Here is a 15633-nt window from a genome sequence, read left to right as displayed (position 1 = left end):
GAGACAGTTTGGGGGGTGGGGGGATGTGCTTGGGCTGTGGGATGAAAATCCTGTGATTGTTATGATCATTATACAACTACAGATGTGATGAATTCATTTGAATAATAAAAAAATTAAAATATTTTAAAAATAAAAAAAAAAATTCAGGCAAGAGTTCCTGTTGTGGCTCAGCAAGATAAGAACTCAACATAGAGTCCTCGAGGATGTGAGTTTGATCCCTGGCCTTGCTCAGTGGCTTAAGGATCCAGTGTTGCTGTGAGCTGCAGCACAGATAACAGATGTGACTAGGATCCGGTGTGGCTGTGGCGATGGCACAGGCTGTCAGCTGCAGCTCCGATTCAGCCCCTAGCCCAGGAACTTCCATATGCCGCAGGTGTAGCCGTAAAAAGAAAAAGAGAAAAAAAAAATTCAGGCACGGCCACTATTTTTAGCATTTACTTCAGGTAGTTACCTTGTCCTTTCTCTTTGCTGACCAGCCCACATCTTTGCTCAAAGACACTTCCTCTCACGTTGCTGCAAAGTAAGCGTGTATGTCTATTTTCAACAAACTGAGTGCCAACTCTGAGCAGGTCAGTATGCTATGCCCCCAGCATCTGCTTCCCCATCCCACTTGCAAACACGCCACTTACTCATCAAACATCAACTTAGCACTTATTATCCTCAAAGAAATATAAAAGCACTAGGGAGTAAAAAAAAAAAAAAAAAAAAAAGACAGCCCATGCCTCCAAGGAACACACAGTGTAACTGGAGCTGCAGACTTCAGATCCCATTCACATTGAGTTTTAGGCAAATGGCACCCCCTGGAGTTGTGCAACGAAGGGGCCCTAAATATCCTGGAGGAAACCCATATGTAAACCAACAGGATACATGGAACTTGGCAAAGGAAATGATCAAAAGGTAGTAGAGACCTGTAGCTGAGTGCATGAGCAGCGCAGCAAGCACAGCTGATTCCAAATCCTTGGGCAAGGTACTTAACCATATTGTGCCAGTGTCCCCACTTCTAAAATAGAGCAAAATAGCAATACCTACCTCACAGGGCTTCTGCAAGGACTGAGTTAACACATGGAAAGCATTTCAACAGTGCCCAACCTTGTTAGCATTATCTTATCATGAAGTGTAATAATGTATTGATTATATTACGTGCAGCATAAAGGACTGGCACCTCATCAGGGGAAAGGGGAGTCCGTTGGGAATGAGTTTCTGAATGGCTTCCCGATAGAACTGACTCTGCACTATTTAAGAGTCTTTAACCATATTAAGTTGCAAAGCTTTGGCAAATTAGAGACCAGATGAATAAGATCTCGATAAGCATCACTTCTGTTGCCCAGAAATCTTTCCTTAGGACTCATTCTCAAAGGCATGAGTAAATTCCTAGAGCTAGATATATGTGTAAGTTTCATAAATATTTTACACGCTAACAATCCAGTAGCAAATCCTCTTATGAAAGCAAATAATTTCATCCCAACTTTTTATTAACAAATTCTAGAAACTCCTGGTCCAACTCTCCTTCACAAACCTACCTACCAATCTAATCCCTGCATGCATACACCAATCCTAACACCTAAAATCATTCCATCTGCGTTTTCATTTCATGGGAAAAAGATGGAAATTTTTATCACTACCTGATGTTCGTATAGAAGTCACACCAGGAGCACATTTCTCCAAAATATACATTTCACATCACTGCAGCAAATGGAATACGAAATGCCAGTCCATTTCAATGAACACTATCAGTTCAAGTACTGTGCCATCTTGATGCTCACTGCTGTGGTTAGAAAAGAGGGCCCTGCCTATGAAAGCTATGCCAGATGAGGTAATGAAATTTTGAAAGGCTGTCAGTATTGTCAATCATTTCTATCCCGATGCTTTGAAGAAGAATCACGGAGCCTTCTGATTTGAAGTTGGTGCCCCAATAGGACAAAGCCCTTTGTCTACTCCTCCAAAAAGTTGAGGGGTCCATGTCTGTTTGGATAAATGGAAAAGGAAATTGCACAAACAGAAAGCTACAACTAATGTGATAAAAACTGAATGCTCACTAATACTGCCTTTAGTCAATAACAATTAGCAGAAAAAAATTTTGGATTCTTTTGTTTTCCATAGCCACACCTGTAACATATGGAAGTTCCCAGGTTAGGGGTCAAATAAGAGCTTTAAAGGCTGGCCTACACCACAGCCACAGCAGATCTGAGTTGCACTTGAGACCTACACCAGAGCTCATGGCAACGCCAGATCCCTTACCCATTGAGCAGGACCAGGGATCAAACCTTCATCCTCGTGGATATGGGTAGGGTTGTCCACTGTGCCACAGTGGGAACTCCAAAAAAAAAAAAAAAAAATACAAAACTTTTGACTGGTATCTAGGCATCCTAAAATTTCCTCCTCGTTGCTTATTTTCTGCGGATCTCCATTGCCTGGAGAAAGAAGGAGCCCACAGTTTTAGAGGTGTAACACGTTTAATCTGCTGCTGTTAATTTCCCAAAAAAAGGAACTAATTTTCCTGAATCAGCTGCTATTGCTATGGTTGCCATTTCTTTCACAACTGATGCATAACTTAAAAGTACATGGAAAGCCCAGCTTAGAGAAGTCTTCTAGATGTGTATGTAACGCTGCTGAGGTCTTAAGAGGACGGATGAGTATCACCGGCCTCAAGTAACATGTAGCCTCAGTCTTCTGCAGCCCTGTAACCCATCTACAGCTTTATGCTAACAGAGGAAAGCAGCCACTACACTTCTTATACCTCCTTGAGCAGCTGCCTTGAACACCTGCTTAGCTGACGCGGCAGTAACCAGACAAACAAGAGTGAGCTTCAGAGTTCTGGAAGACGTGCCTTTGTCTACTAAGAAAATAAAGTTTCTCAGGAGACAGAGTGATCTGGGGAAGCAGGAGGCATACTCTGAAAAAACAACCCTCATCCTTTAATTGGCAGAAGTTGGTGTTTGACACCTAAAAATTACGTGACTTAATCGTAAAATTTTTTTTAAATATGCTCCCTTTAAATATCTTAGTTCCCATTATGTAAAACTTTTCTCAAGGGAAATTTTGAGTATGAATTAATAGTAACAGTTACCTGATCTCCACACACTGATCTTGAACAGCAGCCAAAAGTTTCCCATTGCTTTCATGGCAGAGAAAGAGAAACAAATTTTCTATATGAATATTTGCAGCAGCCTTCAACATAGACATAATTAAGAAGTTAATCATTTTTGAATTTTTTTCACAACTTTAATTATCCAACTTTTGACCTTATAGTTAGATGAGTATATACGTACAAAAGCAGACAAAATGATTCAATGCAACTGAATTAACACACTTAAACAATACTAACCATACATACAAAGGGAATTTAAATACACAATAAAAAGCAAGACTGCAGGCCATCAGGATCCCAAGATTGATATCCACAACGGAATTTAAATGCTAATCCAGGTAGAGAAACACATGAATTTTACACATCCTTACCTCGCAAGTACCAAATGCCAGTTTATCTGTTTATTCACCAAACGAACCAGTCCATCAGGGAGCAAAAAAGGTGCAGGGCTGAAACCACAACACATTAACTTAAAATCTAATCATGTCAATTATACTCCAATAAAATGTATTTTTTTAAAAAAAGCGGCACAACATTGTGTTGTGAGCCACGCGGGAAGTCCAAAAAGCAGCACAACATTGTGAATCAATTATACTTTAAAAAAGAAAAAACAAAAAATAAAAAATCTAATCATGAAAACTACATAAAAATATCTAGATATTGTAAGTAGCATATAAATCTGTAGCAAGCTCTAGGGATTTTTTTTCCATTAGAATATAAAAATTGGATATTGCAAATCCCAAACCAAAAGTTACTAAATTTGGATATATGAAATTTCACCACGTACATTTTTCTATTTCCAAACACATGGTAATGTGTTCAATGATATAAATTTTTATGTTCTTTCTAAGGGAAAGATATTGAGGGTACCAGCGACTTAGCAAAGTAAGCTTGTAAGAAGCCCTTCCTGCAATGCACACCTAGAAATTCTGGCTCAACTCTAACAAAAAAAAACTTCTAGTGTACAGCTAAACTCACAAGAAAGAAAGAAAAACCTCCAAGTACTACAAGCGCAAAGAGAACTGAAAGTCAGAATTATTCAAGGCAAAGAAAGGAGTTAACACCTGGCAGAGGAAATAAGCTGTGGGCCCCAGGAAGGACAGGAGTTGGAAGTGAGACTCCTGCAAAGGCCAGGACCCTCAAATGACTACACTATCAGTGAAAGGAAAACCAGACAAACCTCCCCATGGGTCTCGGGAGACTTCAGAAATCTCATCTCTGCCTGGAATTCTGGTCTGTGGGGGCTGAGAATGAAACCTCCTGTGAACAAATCAAATCCCCAAGTCTGCACCACATGCAACACTGGACTGCAGTTTCACTTGACTCATGTGATGCAAGATTCCCAAGCAGAAGCTCCCAAGAGCATCATTCACAAAAAACATGAGGAAATGATCCACCCTTTGTGAATCAAGTGAGGCAACAAATTAGAGGAGGAACACATGAAAAAGTCAAGAGAGTAAGTGGAGAAGAGAAAAAGAAAATAATTTGAGGAGTTCCCGTCGTGGTGCAGCAGAAACAAATCTGACCAGGAACTATGAGGTTTCGGGTTCAACCTCTGGCCTCACTCAGGGGGTTAAGGATCCAGTATTCCCGTGAGCTGTGGTGTAGGTTGCAGACACAGTTTGGATCCTGTGTTCCTGTGGCTGTGTACGTGTAGGCTGGGAGCTATAGTCTGATTGGACCCCTAGCCTGGGAACTTCCCTATGCCGTGGGTACAGCCCTAAAAAGCAAAAAACAGAGGGAAAATAATTTGACAATTTGACAGAGGGTAGTAGGACAGAAAAAAGAAAAAAAAAAACATTATGGAAATTAGAAAATACAAAAGAGGATTAAAAAACATTAGTAACTGCAGGAGTTCCCATCGTGGCTTAGCAGCAGAAATGAATTTGACTAGCATCCATAAGGTTGCAGATTCAATCCCTGGCCTCACTCAGTGGGTTAAGGGTCCTGTATTGCTGTGAGCTGTGGTGTAGGTCGCAGACACGGCTCAGATCCCACCTTGCTCTGGTGCAGGCCAGCAGCTGTAGCTCTGATTTGATTTGAACCCTAGCCCGGAACCTCCATGTGCCACAGCGGTGTGGCCCTAAAAAAACAAAAAAAAGAAAAATATTGTAACATACATCCAACATGTCTATGTTCATTTTTTAAAACAGAAAGTATTTAATGCCATAAGATAGTTACAGAAATATTATAATAAAAATATGAAACATGCACGTGAATGATATGAACAACATAATTTCCCCTGGAGAGGAAAGGAGTGAAGCAAAGGTGGGGGGAGCTTCAGATGTAACATCTTGCACTAAAAAAAAAAAAAAAAAAAAAAAGAGGGTGGAGTTCCTGTTGTGGCTCAGGGGAAAGGAACCCAACTAGCATCCATGAAGATGCGGGTTCAATCCCTGGCCTCGCTCACTAGTTTAAGGATCTGGCATTGCCTCGAGCTGCTGTGTAGGTCACAGACACAGCTCAAATCAGGCACTGCTGTGACTGTGGGAGGCTGGCAGCCACAGCTCCGATTGGACCCCTAGCCTGGGAACTTCCAAATGCCACTGGTGTGGCCCTGGGGGGGAAAAAAAAAAAAAAAAAAAAAAAAAAAAAAAAAAAAAAAAACTCTGAGGCAAATATGGCAGAATAGCAACAATTATTAATGGCTATAGTTGTTGGCCTGTTTATATCACAATTAAAAGAAAAAAACTTGGAGTTCCCGTCGTGGCGCAGTGGTTAACGAATCCGACTAGCAACCATGAGGTTGCGGGTTCGGTCCCTGCCCTTGCTCAGTGCGTTAACGATCCGGCGTTGCCGTGAGCTGTGGTGTAGGTTGCAGACGCGGCTCGGATCCCGAGTTGCTGTGGCTCTGGCATAGGCCAGGGGCTACAGCACCGACTGGACCCCTAGCCTGGGAACCTCCATATGCCGCGGGAGCGGCCCAAAGAAATAGCAAAAAGCCAAAAAAAAAAAAAGAAAAAAACTTGAAAAAGACACTTGAAGTTATACCTTTAGGTATAATTACCATAAATTCAAGAGCAAAAAACTGAACTGCAAGCTTTTGGAAAGAAACCTAACATGGGGAAGACTAGAGAATCACCAATTGGTGCCTTCACATCTGTCCACTAGTCAGTGTGACCAATTCAAAGAAAGGGACTTCCTGGGAGAAACAGACCTCCCGATGCCTGAATAAGGTGTTTACACACAGGACCAGGCTTTTTATCAGTGGGAGGCTCTTGCAAGTCCTGCTTCTCAATAAATAGGCACAGGGCTGTCAAGACCAACCTAAAGAGAAACGTCCTCCGGCATCCCTATCGAGGGTGTTCAGCACGAGCAAGGGCAGCCCAGGAAAAACGGCCTGCCTCTTAGACTGCCCTCCCCACGACCACCTTCTCTCACTCGGTTCTCTTCTCTATTACAACCCACACTCCCAAAAACAAGACAAAATTAAATAAGAAATTTAATTTAGGCGTTCCCCTTGTGGCCCATCAGGTTAAGAACCCAACTAGTATCCATGAGGATACAGGTTCAATCCCTGGCCTCACTCAGTGGGTTAAGGATCTGGCATTGCCCCAGCATTCAGCGTAGGTCACAGATGTGGCTCAGATCTGACATTACTGTGGCTGTAAGCCAGCAGCTGCAGCTCTGTTTTGATCCCTAGCCCGGAACTTCCATATGCCACAGGTGCAGCCCTAAAAAGAAAAAAAAAAGAAAAAAAGAAATTAAATTTACACACAGCAAAAGTAGAAAAACATTGTTGCTAACCCTACCTAAAGAAGAGTCAAAGGTCTCTTTTATAGAACTCTATTTAATCTCTGCAGCTTTTAAGATTAGTCATCCTTAAGGAAAAAACAATCTATGGTAAATAATTCTATACAACAGCTCCTACTTGTGTATCTGAAAGCACAATTATATCTGTGGTCAGAATAATCATTCTCTTCTTCCTTTTAAGGCTGAAAATTAGCACCAGGCCTAAAAATATACTTAAAATTCAAAAGAATTTAAAAGTTCTCAAAAACTGAAACCTAAAGAACCTTCACTCAGGCACAGAAACTGAAGGACCATCAGCAAGAGCTGAGACAGCAATAAGAACAAAAAGGTTTTTAAAAAGATAAACAAGCACAGGTCCATCATGGGGCCTTCAAGAAAAGGCTGAGAACACTCAGAGAAAGAAGTTGTCCTGAGATAATAATGACTAAAGGACTGAAATTACTCTACTTCTACTGAGAGAACTTGTCAGGTTAGGCCAAGGGTTTGAAAGGTCTGTTTCATAAACCAGGTTCAACTGAATGTCAGCATCTGTATCACACACAAGATGGGATTCAATTCTGAAAGTTTAGATCATTAATAGGATAACATTGTTTGCATTTGATATTCATACTATTTCTCTGAAGAACTGACCACTCACCTGTAGCAGATATATTGGCGGAAAAATAATAAATGATCTGTAATAAAAAGAAACAGCAAAGCCAAATATGAATGAGCTATCCTATAGGAATCATTTTCAATTTAGACTTATTGATGAAATTAATGAATAAATCTAAAATATATTGTAGACCAAATCATTACAAAACAAGGAAAATACAACTCCTGCAAATACATACACTTATAACCTATTTTTCATTTTTGTCTTTTCAGTGCCTCACCCACGGCATATGTAAGTTCCCAGGCTATACCACAGCCACAGCCACACCAGATCCAAGCCGTGTCTCGACCTACACCAGAGCTCAAAGCAATGCTGGATCCTTAACCCACTGAGTGAGGCCAGGCATTAAGCTTGTGTCCTCTTGGATGCTAGTCAGATTCGTTTCCTGAGCCACATGGGGCTCAGTGTAGGGAACTCCTACACTATAATCTTTACAAGACCATATATTTAAGACTCAAGTTTGTAACATTCAAAACTTAGAAATATTTCCTAACAGTACAAGTAGTAAAAGTGGTTTGAGATGCTAAATTTCACCTAAGAGGCTTTAATAAAACCATGGAGTAGGAGTTATTATAATCACTCTCTGAGACCAAAATATTTGTATAAAGATGAAAATATCCGACTAGGAACCATGAGATTGCGGGTTCCATCCCTGGCCTCGCCCAGTAGGTTAAGGATCAGGAGTTGCCGTGAGCTGTGGTGTAGGTCACAGAGGCGGCTCGGATCTGGTGTTGCTGTGGCGTAGACCGGCAGCTATAGCTCCAATTACACCCCTAGCCTGGGAACCTCCATATGCCTCGGGTGTGGCCCTAAAAAGATAAAAGACAAAAAAAAAAAAAAAAAAAAAAAAGATGAAGATACCATTTTGTACTTTACAAAGACTTAAAAAATAATAGTGTCTAAAGCAGGGAAGTTCACAGGAAACAAACTCTAATACATTATTGACAAGTAATGTTTCATGTGATCCCATTTAAAACGTACACAGGGAGTTCCTGTTGCGGCTCAGCAGATTATGAATCCGACCAGTATCTGTGAGGATGCAGGTTCGATCCCTGGCCTCGTTCAGTGGGTTAAGGATCGGTGTTGCCGTGAGCTGTGATGAAGGTCACAGACGTGGCCTGGATCCCGGGTGGCTGTGGCTGTGATGTAGGCTGGCAGCTGTAGCTCCAATTTACCCCCTACCCTGGGAACTTCCACATGCCGCAGGTGCAGCCCTAAAAAACAAAAAGCAAAAGCAAAATAAAATGTACATGTATGTGTGAACATGTATCCACAATTATATATATCAATAGCAAAACATCTAAAGAATAAGAGATTCTCTCTAGCAAAATGATCAAATTACTTACTCTAATCTGTGGTTATCTACATTCCCTAAACTTTGTACAATTTTATTACTTGTATATTTTCTAAATTTTTGAACTTTCACATTTGTGATAATGAAAACTGAATATGCTCTAACAGAAGATACAGTTATTTTACCTTTATCAGAAGATATAGTTAATTTCTAGCACTCAATTCCTTTGGAATTGAATTTTTTTTCCTTTTTTAAAGTTTTATTGAAGTATAGCTGATTTACAATGCTGCGTTAATTTCTGCTGAACAAGATGATTCAGTTATACATACATACACATTCATTCTTTTTCAGCTGAATTTTCTCTTTCTGAGTAGCTGACACTCCCCAGTATAATAAGAATGGGCTTCGGAGGAGTGCCCGTCGTGGCGTGGCGCAGTGGTTAACGAATCTGACTAGGAACCATGAGGTTGCAGGTTCGGTCCCTGCCCTTGCTCAGTGGGTTAACGATCCGGCGTTGCCGTGAGCTGTGGTGTAGGTTGAGACGCGGCTCAGATCCTGTGTTGCTGTGGCTCTGGCGTAGGCCGGTGGCTACAGCACCGACTGGACCCCTAGCCTGGCAATCTCCACATGCCGCAGGAGCGGCCCAAGAAATAGCAAAAAGACAAAAAAAAAAAGAATGGGCTTTGGAGCCAGAAAGACAAACTCCAAATGAAGGACACTGGGTACGTTTCCTCAGCTAAAAAAAAAAATCAATCTGTAATAGCACCTACCTCGCTGGCCTGGTAAAGGACCACATCAATTAACATACAGAAAGCCTCACAGCACAGTTTAAAGGCTAGTGCTCAAGACTTGCGCAGATCCTGTGAGCTCATACGGAAAGTGTCAGTAGTTAAATGAGTGCCTTCGTTAATCAAACTTGAATGACTCGGACCAGATGTGTCTGAAACGCCATGTAAACCACTTAAAACAGTCTGTCACCCTCTTTTCACTTTCAATGTCTATAGATTTTCTGAGACTCATAAGGGTTTGAGTTTCGTTTCTTCTAGAACACATCCAAAGTAGCTAAACTCAGGTCATACTTAAGCTGCATTAAAAATATCTGTTTGCAGACATATGCATACACATGTTTGTATACATACATGTAGATTTAGATATAGACATATCACATGTATTTGAAATACATACATTTTTTATAAGATAAAACAGGTAATATTTATACTACTCACTTTTAATCAGGCGCTACATTAGAAGTCAAAAGAACACAATCTGTTTTCATTTCCTTAAATGTCCTAAAACAGCACAGTTATGAATAGGAAAAAATACAAATGGGAAACAAATTACTCCTAATTTATCATTACATGCAGAAAATTAAATAAGCTATACTTACCCCTAATTGCTTTTGTGATTATAAAGGATGCACCATGTTTTCGGTTGCCTCTAGGCTACAAACAGAAAAACAAAAACCAAAAACATTTGAGAATTTTCTAGGAATACTTATCAAAATGTAAAGTTACATTTCTTTGCTAATACTCAAGAGTGCTGAGTACAAGTTACCAGAATTTAGAAACTAATTATAGATACAGAACAAGGAGAAGCAGGACTAGGAAAAGCGGGAGTGCAAGTGAGGGTGGTAGAGTTACAGGCATCTGTCAGAATGAATTTTGCAGGGGAGGACAAGAACTTGTGGGGAAATGTTTCCAAATCAAAACATCAGTGCACAAAAGTCAAGGGCAAAGACCACACTGGTTGCCAGTTCAGCACAGTCTATTTTGGTGGGCTACAGAGGCCGAAAACAAGTTTTGCTTGCAGGAAAAATGGTCATATGGATTAACAAACTCATACCTCAAAGCAAATGTATTGAATGTTGTTTGTATATCCACAGGGAAAAAATGCTGACATCCACACTGATATATAATGATGTATTAAATAATTTCTTAATTAGAGACTAAACAATACCAGGCACAACAAAAACAGTGAGTGAGGTGTACTAACAGTGCTATCAAGAAAGGAAGAATAGCAAAAAAACATTTTTAACAGAGGAGAGTTCCCTGGTGGCTCAGCCGGTTAAGGATCCTGTGTTGACACTGCTGTGGCACAGGTTCCATCCCTGGCCCAGGGCACCATGAAAAAGAAAAAGGAACAATGAACAATGGCCATAAATTAAGTGCAGACAGATATGGCTTAAAAGTATACAAAATTTATTTCAGTCAACAAACATGAATTGCTCACATTCACTCCACGTTAATTAAGACAGAATTTGGTCCCGGGGAGGGATATAACGATGACAGAGGGGGCCCCGTCGTGGCTCATGAGGAACAAATCTGACTAATATCCACGAGGATGTAGGTTCGATCCATAGCCTGGATAAGTGGGTCAGGGATCCGGAGTTGTGGTGTAGGTCGAAGACAAAGCTCTGATCCTGTGTTGCTATGGTATAGGCCAGCAGCTGTAGCTCTGATTTGACCCCAACTGGAGAACTTCTATATGCTACAGGTGCGGCCCTAAAAAGCAAAAAAAAAAAAACAAAAAACAAAAAAGATGAAATAAATGTAGTTCTCTTCCAAGAGCTTGTAGTTCAGTTTACATCAACAGAACCAAACAGATACAAAACAAAAAACTGTTATGAGCTTTCAGTGTAAGTTGATGCTGTGCTCATTTAATCACTTTATCTAGTCGAGCATTCTGAAACATTATTTTAACTAACCAGTGAGGGCTGAGTGGAAACTTAACCAATGGCAGCAGCAACAGCTTCCTAGTTGCATAGTCTATAGGATAGTCACATTGCTCAAGACAAAGAAACTAAGTAAATACTTGAAAAACAACAACATAGGAGGATCTCTGTGGCTTATAAAACAAATTATTCAAGACAAGCACAAACTGCAGTGGGAAGGAGGTTAAAGGAAAACAAACTTTACAGGAGAAGTAGGAGAATGCGTACTTTCTCCAGTAAAGAAATACAGAAAAGTTGTAAATAAGAATTCATATGGGCTGGACTCTATGCCCACCCATGATCTTTAAAAAAAGTCCTTTTTGATCTTCCTGCATGTTCTGAGCTTACAACAGTGACTGGCACGCACTGAACAATAAGTATGTTGAATCAAAGTAGATTCCTGGTTCCTGCTCTTCACCCTGTGCCGGGGAGGCCCTCTCTGAAACTTATAACCCAAGGTCAAGATAACCAACCCCTACGACCCCTTTGCTAGCAAAGACCCCAGTCCCTGCTCAATAGCCTCTAATTTCACTCCCCAGGGCATTTTGTTCACCCTGCTATTACAGCTCGTATTACCCTAAGTGATGGAAACCGTTTACTACATTGTCTTCCCTCTAGACTGCATCCGACAGTTATTCACCTCTGTAAGCCCAGCACCTGCCACAGTATCTGGGACATGGACATGACACACACATATACTTATCAAATGCTTGTTCTCTGAAATGCACAAGAACTAACGGAACTGGGGCCCAAATAGGCGTACAAGTTTGATGCAGCGCTCCACGGCAGCCCATCAGCTGCTGAGAAGACTGTAGGATCCTGGAAAATCCTGCCACTGCAGATGAGGATCAGCCCTGGCCAGCCCTAGCTGGCCCGCGGGAAGGGACCGCAGAAGAGTCTAGATATGAGAAGGATCCCCGAGTCCAACACTGCGCCTCCCCTCCAAGCAGAGGCGGTGAAACTGAGAACCAGAGTGGGAAGGTGCGTGCCTCAGACCCCGAAAACCCAACTTTGCAGCCCAGGAGGAATCCCAGGAAAACCCACTCGGGGGGACCCAGACCCCCTACTACCCACGGCGCCGTTGCCAGGGCGACCGCACAAGCCGCCAAGCCCTGCTCCCCCGCCCACCCGGCGCCACTCTCCTACGTGGCTCTTGCTACGTGGCTCTGCCGGTGCAGCGTCCACGCCAGGCTGGCTGCAGCCCTCGACGAGCCTGGTTCACCTGTACTTCTGTCTCCGGGAGCCACTCGGTGTTGACCAACAAGTCATAGAGGATCGTCTCCTCCTCGCCCTCCGCTGAGCCTTGATTCACAGCCGGCGCTGACTCGGAGGCCGCCATGTTTGGCCGGGGCCAAGCTGGTGAGGGAGGAGCACTACGGCGAGCCGCGGCGACCAAAAGGCCCTGGCCGCGCAGCTTTTAATCCACGGGGAAAGGGGTGGAGTTAATTGGAGGTGGGACGGAAAGATGGGCTTAACCCTTTTATGACTAGGAGGTACCCTGTCTATTGGCTCTCTGGAGTTAGCATCTGATCCCGCTGCGCTCTGTTCATTAATTGCATGAGATCTGCCTAGGCTGAGCCTCTCATATTGTCATCCTCTATAAAACAAAAATGAAAGAAGTATCTCCCGGAGATCTAGCTAGCATTTATGTCCTGGTGGCCTAACACATAGAAAGAGTACAAAAGTGGTTTTTAAATAAACACCCCAAAAGTTATCCAATACAACAGATTAAACCAATGAAAGGTATCAGAGGAATGATGCTGAAGGAGCTCAGAAAAAAGAAAACCAGAGGGTCTAGGGGGCCTTCCCGGAGGAAGTTGGAGCCTATCCAGGGTCTTTAACAAGAGTTAAACTTCAATTAAGTGGAATGAATTTGAGGGGAGCATTGCAAGTAGGGGGAAATGGGGTGAGCAAAGACAGAGGCAGAAATATCTAGTTGAAAGCACAAACAGCTGACTAGAACCCAAGTCTTGAAAGGGTGCGAGTGCCATAAAGTTGAAATAAGATGTTGAGGACCTACCTGCAGGTCCAGTCTCATTTGTTCATTCAACAAGGGCCTCTCTGGGGAAAGCGCTGTACTGTAAGCAGAGCCTATTGAAACCTGAATGAATACACTGTGTCCAGTGAACCAGCACCGTGTCACATTCAAAAGAAACAAATACTGAAGATTTGTTGCAGGAATTACCTTGCATAATATCCCTCCAGATGCATTAGGCAGAGATGCAATTAGAAACCTCTGCCAGGAAGCCTCAGGCTCCCATTTCTCTCAAAGTTAAATGACCTTACAGCAAGCCGTCCATGACCTGCCGACACTACCTGCCTGCTCCCCCACCACCTTCAGCCACACTGGCCTAACTCTCTCTCTTTTTTTTTTTTTTTTTTTTTTTTTTGCTATTTCTTACGGCATATGGAGGTTCGGTTGAATCGGAGCTGTAGCCACTGGCCTATGCCAGAGCCACAGCAACGCGGGATCCGAACCGCGTCTGCAACCTACACCACAGCTCACGGCAACGCCGGATCGTTAACCCACTGAGCAAGTGCAGGGACTGAACCCGCAACCTCATGGTTCCTAGTCGTATTCGTTAACCACTGCGCCACGACGGGAACTCCCCAGGCCCAGCTGTTTCTGAACACACCAGACACACATCTGCATCAAGGACTTTGCGAAGGCTGTTCTGTTTGGAAGGCTTTCTACCAGGTATTTGCCCCGCTCTCCCTCATCACAGAGTTTTTGCCAAATGTCTTCTCTGTGAAGCCTTCCTTGATGGCTCATTTTAAATTTGCAACTACCTTCCCTGAACTCCAGCACACCAGATCTGCTTTACCCACTCTCCTTATCACACCTGTCATTACCTGAAATGCTGTATCATTTGTATTTTATTACATTCATTTATTGTCGGTCCAAAACAAACATTGTTTATTTACTGTCAGAGCCCAGTAAAATGTAGCCTCTGCCAGAACAGAGTGCTCTACTATGTACATATAGATGCTAAAATACAAAAATGTCAGCTTTCCACCTGTGTAAGGGAAAATCCAGTTCTTGCCTACAGTGTTTTTCCCTGAGAATCTACTTCACTTCTTACGCAAAGCTCTTCACATCTGAAACGGCTGCGCACCAAACCAGCAAGGGGTCCAAGAATTCATTTCAATTCTGACACTATCTACCTGGAGATAGTTATCAGTTCTACAAGTTAAAGTCTTAGTTTTGCAAGACTAACTCCCACCACACACGGAATTCAGACATAATCAGCTGTGCTTCTGACTAGCTACAGATTGAACATTCCAAACCACCCCCCTTTCTTGGGTTCAGTTAACTTGTTAGAGTAGCTCACCAAACTCTAGGAGACATTTTTTTTTTTAAAGATATACTAATGGACACAGATGAATAGCCAGATGAAGAAATACAAAGAGGGAGGTCTAGGAGTGTCCTGAGCACAGGAGCATCTGTTCTGGTGGAGTTGAAGTGCATCACCCTCCCGGTGTGGGGGGTTCTCAGAAGCCTCTACTGTTGGGGAGTTCCCTTGCGTCACAGGTAGTTAAGGATCCAGCGTTGTCAATGCAGCCACTCCCGTCGATGCTGTGATTTGATCTCTGGCCTGAGAACTGCCCCGTGCCATGGGCGTGGCCTGAAAAAGACAGCTCCTGCTGTTGGGATTTTTATGGAAGCTTCCTTACATAGGTGTGATCAATGATTAATTCCATCTGGAGCCCCTCTCCCTCTCTGAAGGATGGAGGAGGTGGAAACTAAAAATGCAAATCTTCTAATCATGGCTGGGTCGTCCACTTAACCAGCTGCCATCCAGAAGCCAATTCAGTCGACTCCTTAGAATAAAAGATGCACCTAGTACTTATCAGTTAGGAATTTTAGGAGCCCAGTGTCAGGGGTCAAAGACAAATATTAGAACAAGAGATGCTCCTAGTATTCTTTTTCTTTCTTTTTTTTTTTTTTTTTTTTTTTTTTTTTTTTTTTTTTTTAAGAGTAGCACCTGCAACACATGGAAGTTCCCAGGTAGGGGTAGAATCAGAGCTGCAGCTGCCAGCCTCCACCACACCCACAACTATACCAGATCTGAGCCTCGTCTGTGACCCATGCCATAGCTCATGGCAGCACCGGACCCTTGACCTGAGCAAAG

At 42.5% G+C, this 15633-nt stretch overlaps 1 protein-coding gene across 1 annotated transcript in view; it reads right to left on the bottom strand.

Annotated features, from left to right (window-relative positions):
- NBAS (NBAS subunit of NRZ tethering complex) overlaps nucleotides 1-12894 on the bottom strand; it is a 355775-nt gene extending 342881 nt beyond the window's left edge. The window contains exons 1-5 of the mRNA XM_085016151.1: nucleotides 12723-12894; nucleotides 10178-10232; nucleotides 7479-7515; nucleotides 3460-3537; nucleotides 3068-3115 (exon numbers count right to left, since the gene is read on the bottom strand). Coding sequence (XP_084872277.1) covers nucleotides 3068-3115; nucleotides 3460-3537; nucleotides 7479-7515; nucleotides 10178-10232; nucleotides 12723-12839 — 335 coding nt within the window. The 5' untranslated portion in view covers nucleotides 12840-12894. The remainder of the gene's footprint in view (nucleotides 1-3067; nucleotides 3116-3459; nucleotides 3538-7478; nucleotides 7516-10177; nucleotides 10233-12722) is intronic.
- Between the last annotated feature and the right edge of the window lie 2739 nt (nucleotides 12895-15633).

Source organism: Sus scrofa, chromosome 3 (assembly GCF_054392235.1).
Source record: "Sus scrofa isolate SSC_HxYL_T2T_F1_AM1 chromosome 3, Sscrofa_HxYL_maternal_Yorkshire_Landrace_v2.0, whole genome shotgun sequence".
Lineage (NCBI taxonomy): Eukaryota > Metazoa > Chordata > Mammalia > Artiodactyla > Suidae > Sus > Sus scrofa.
Note: the sequence above shows the minus strand (reverse complement) of the source record. Positions and strands in the feature narration are given on the sequence as shown.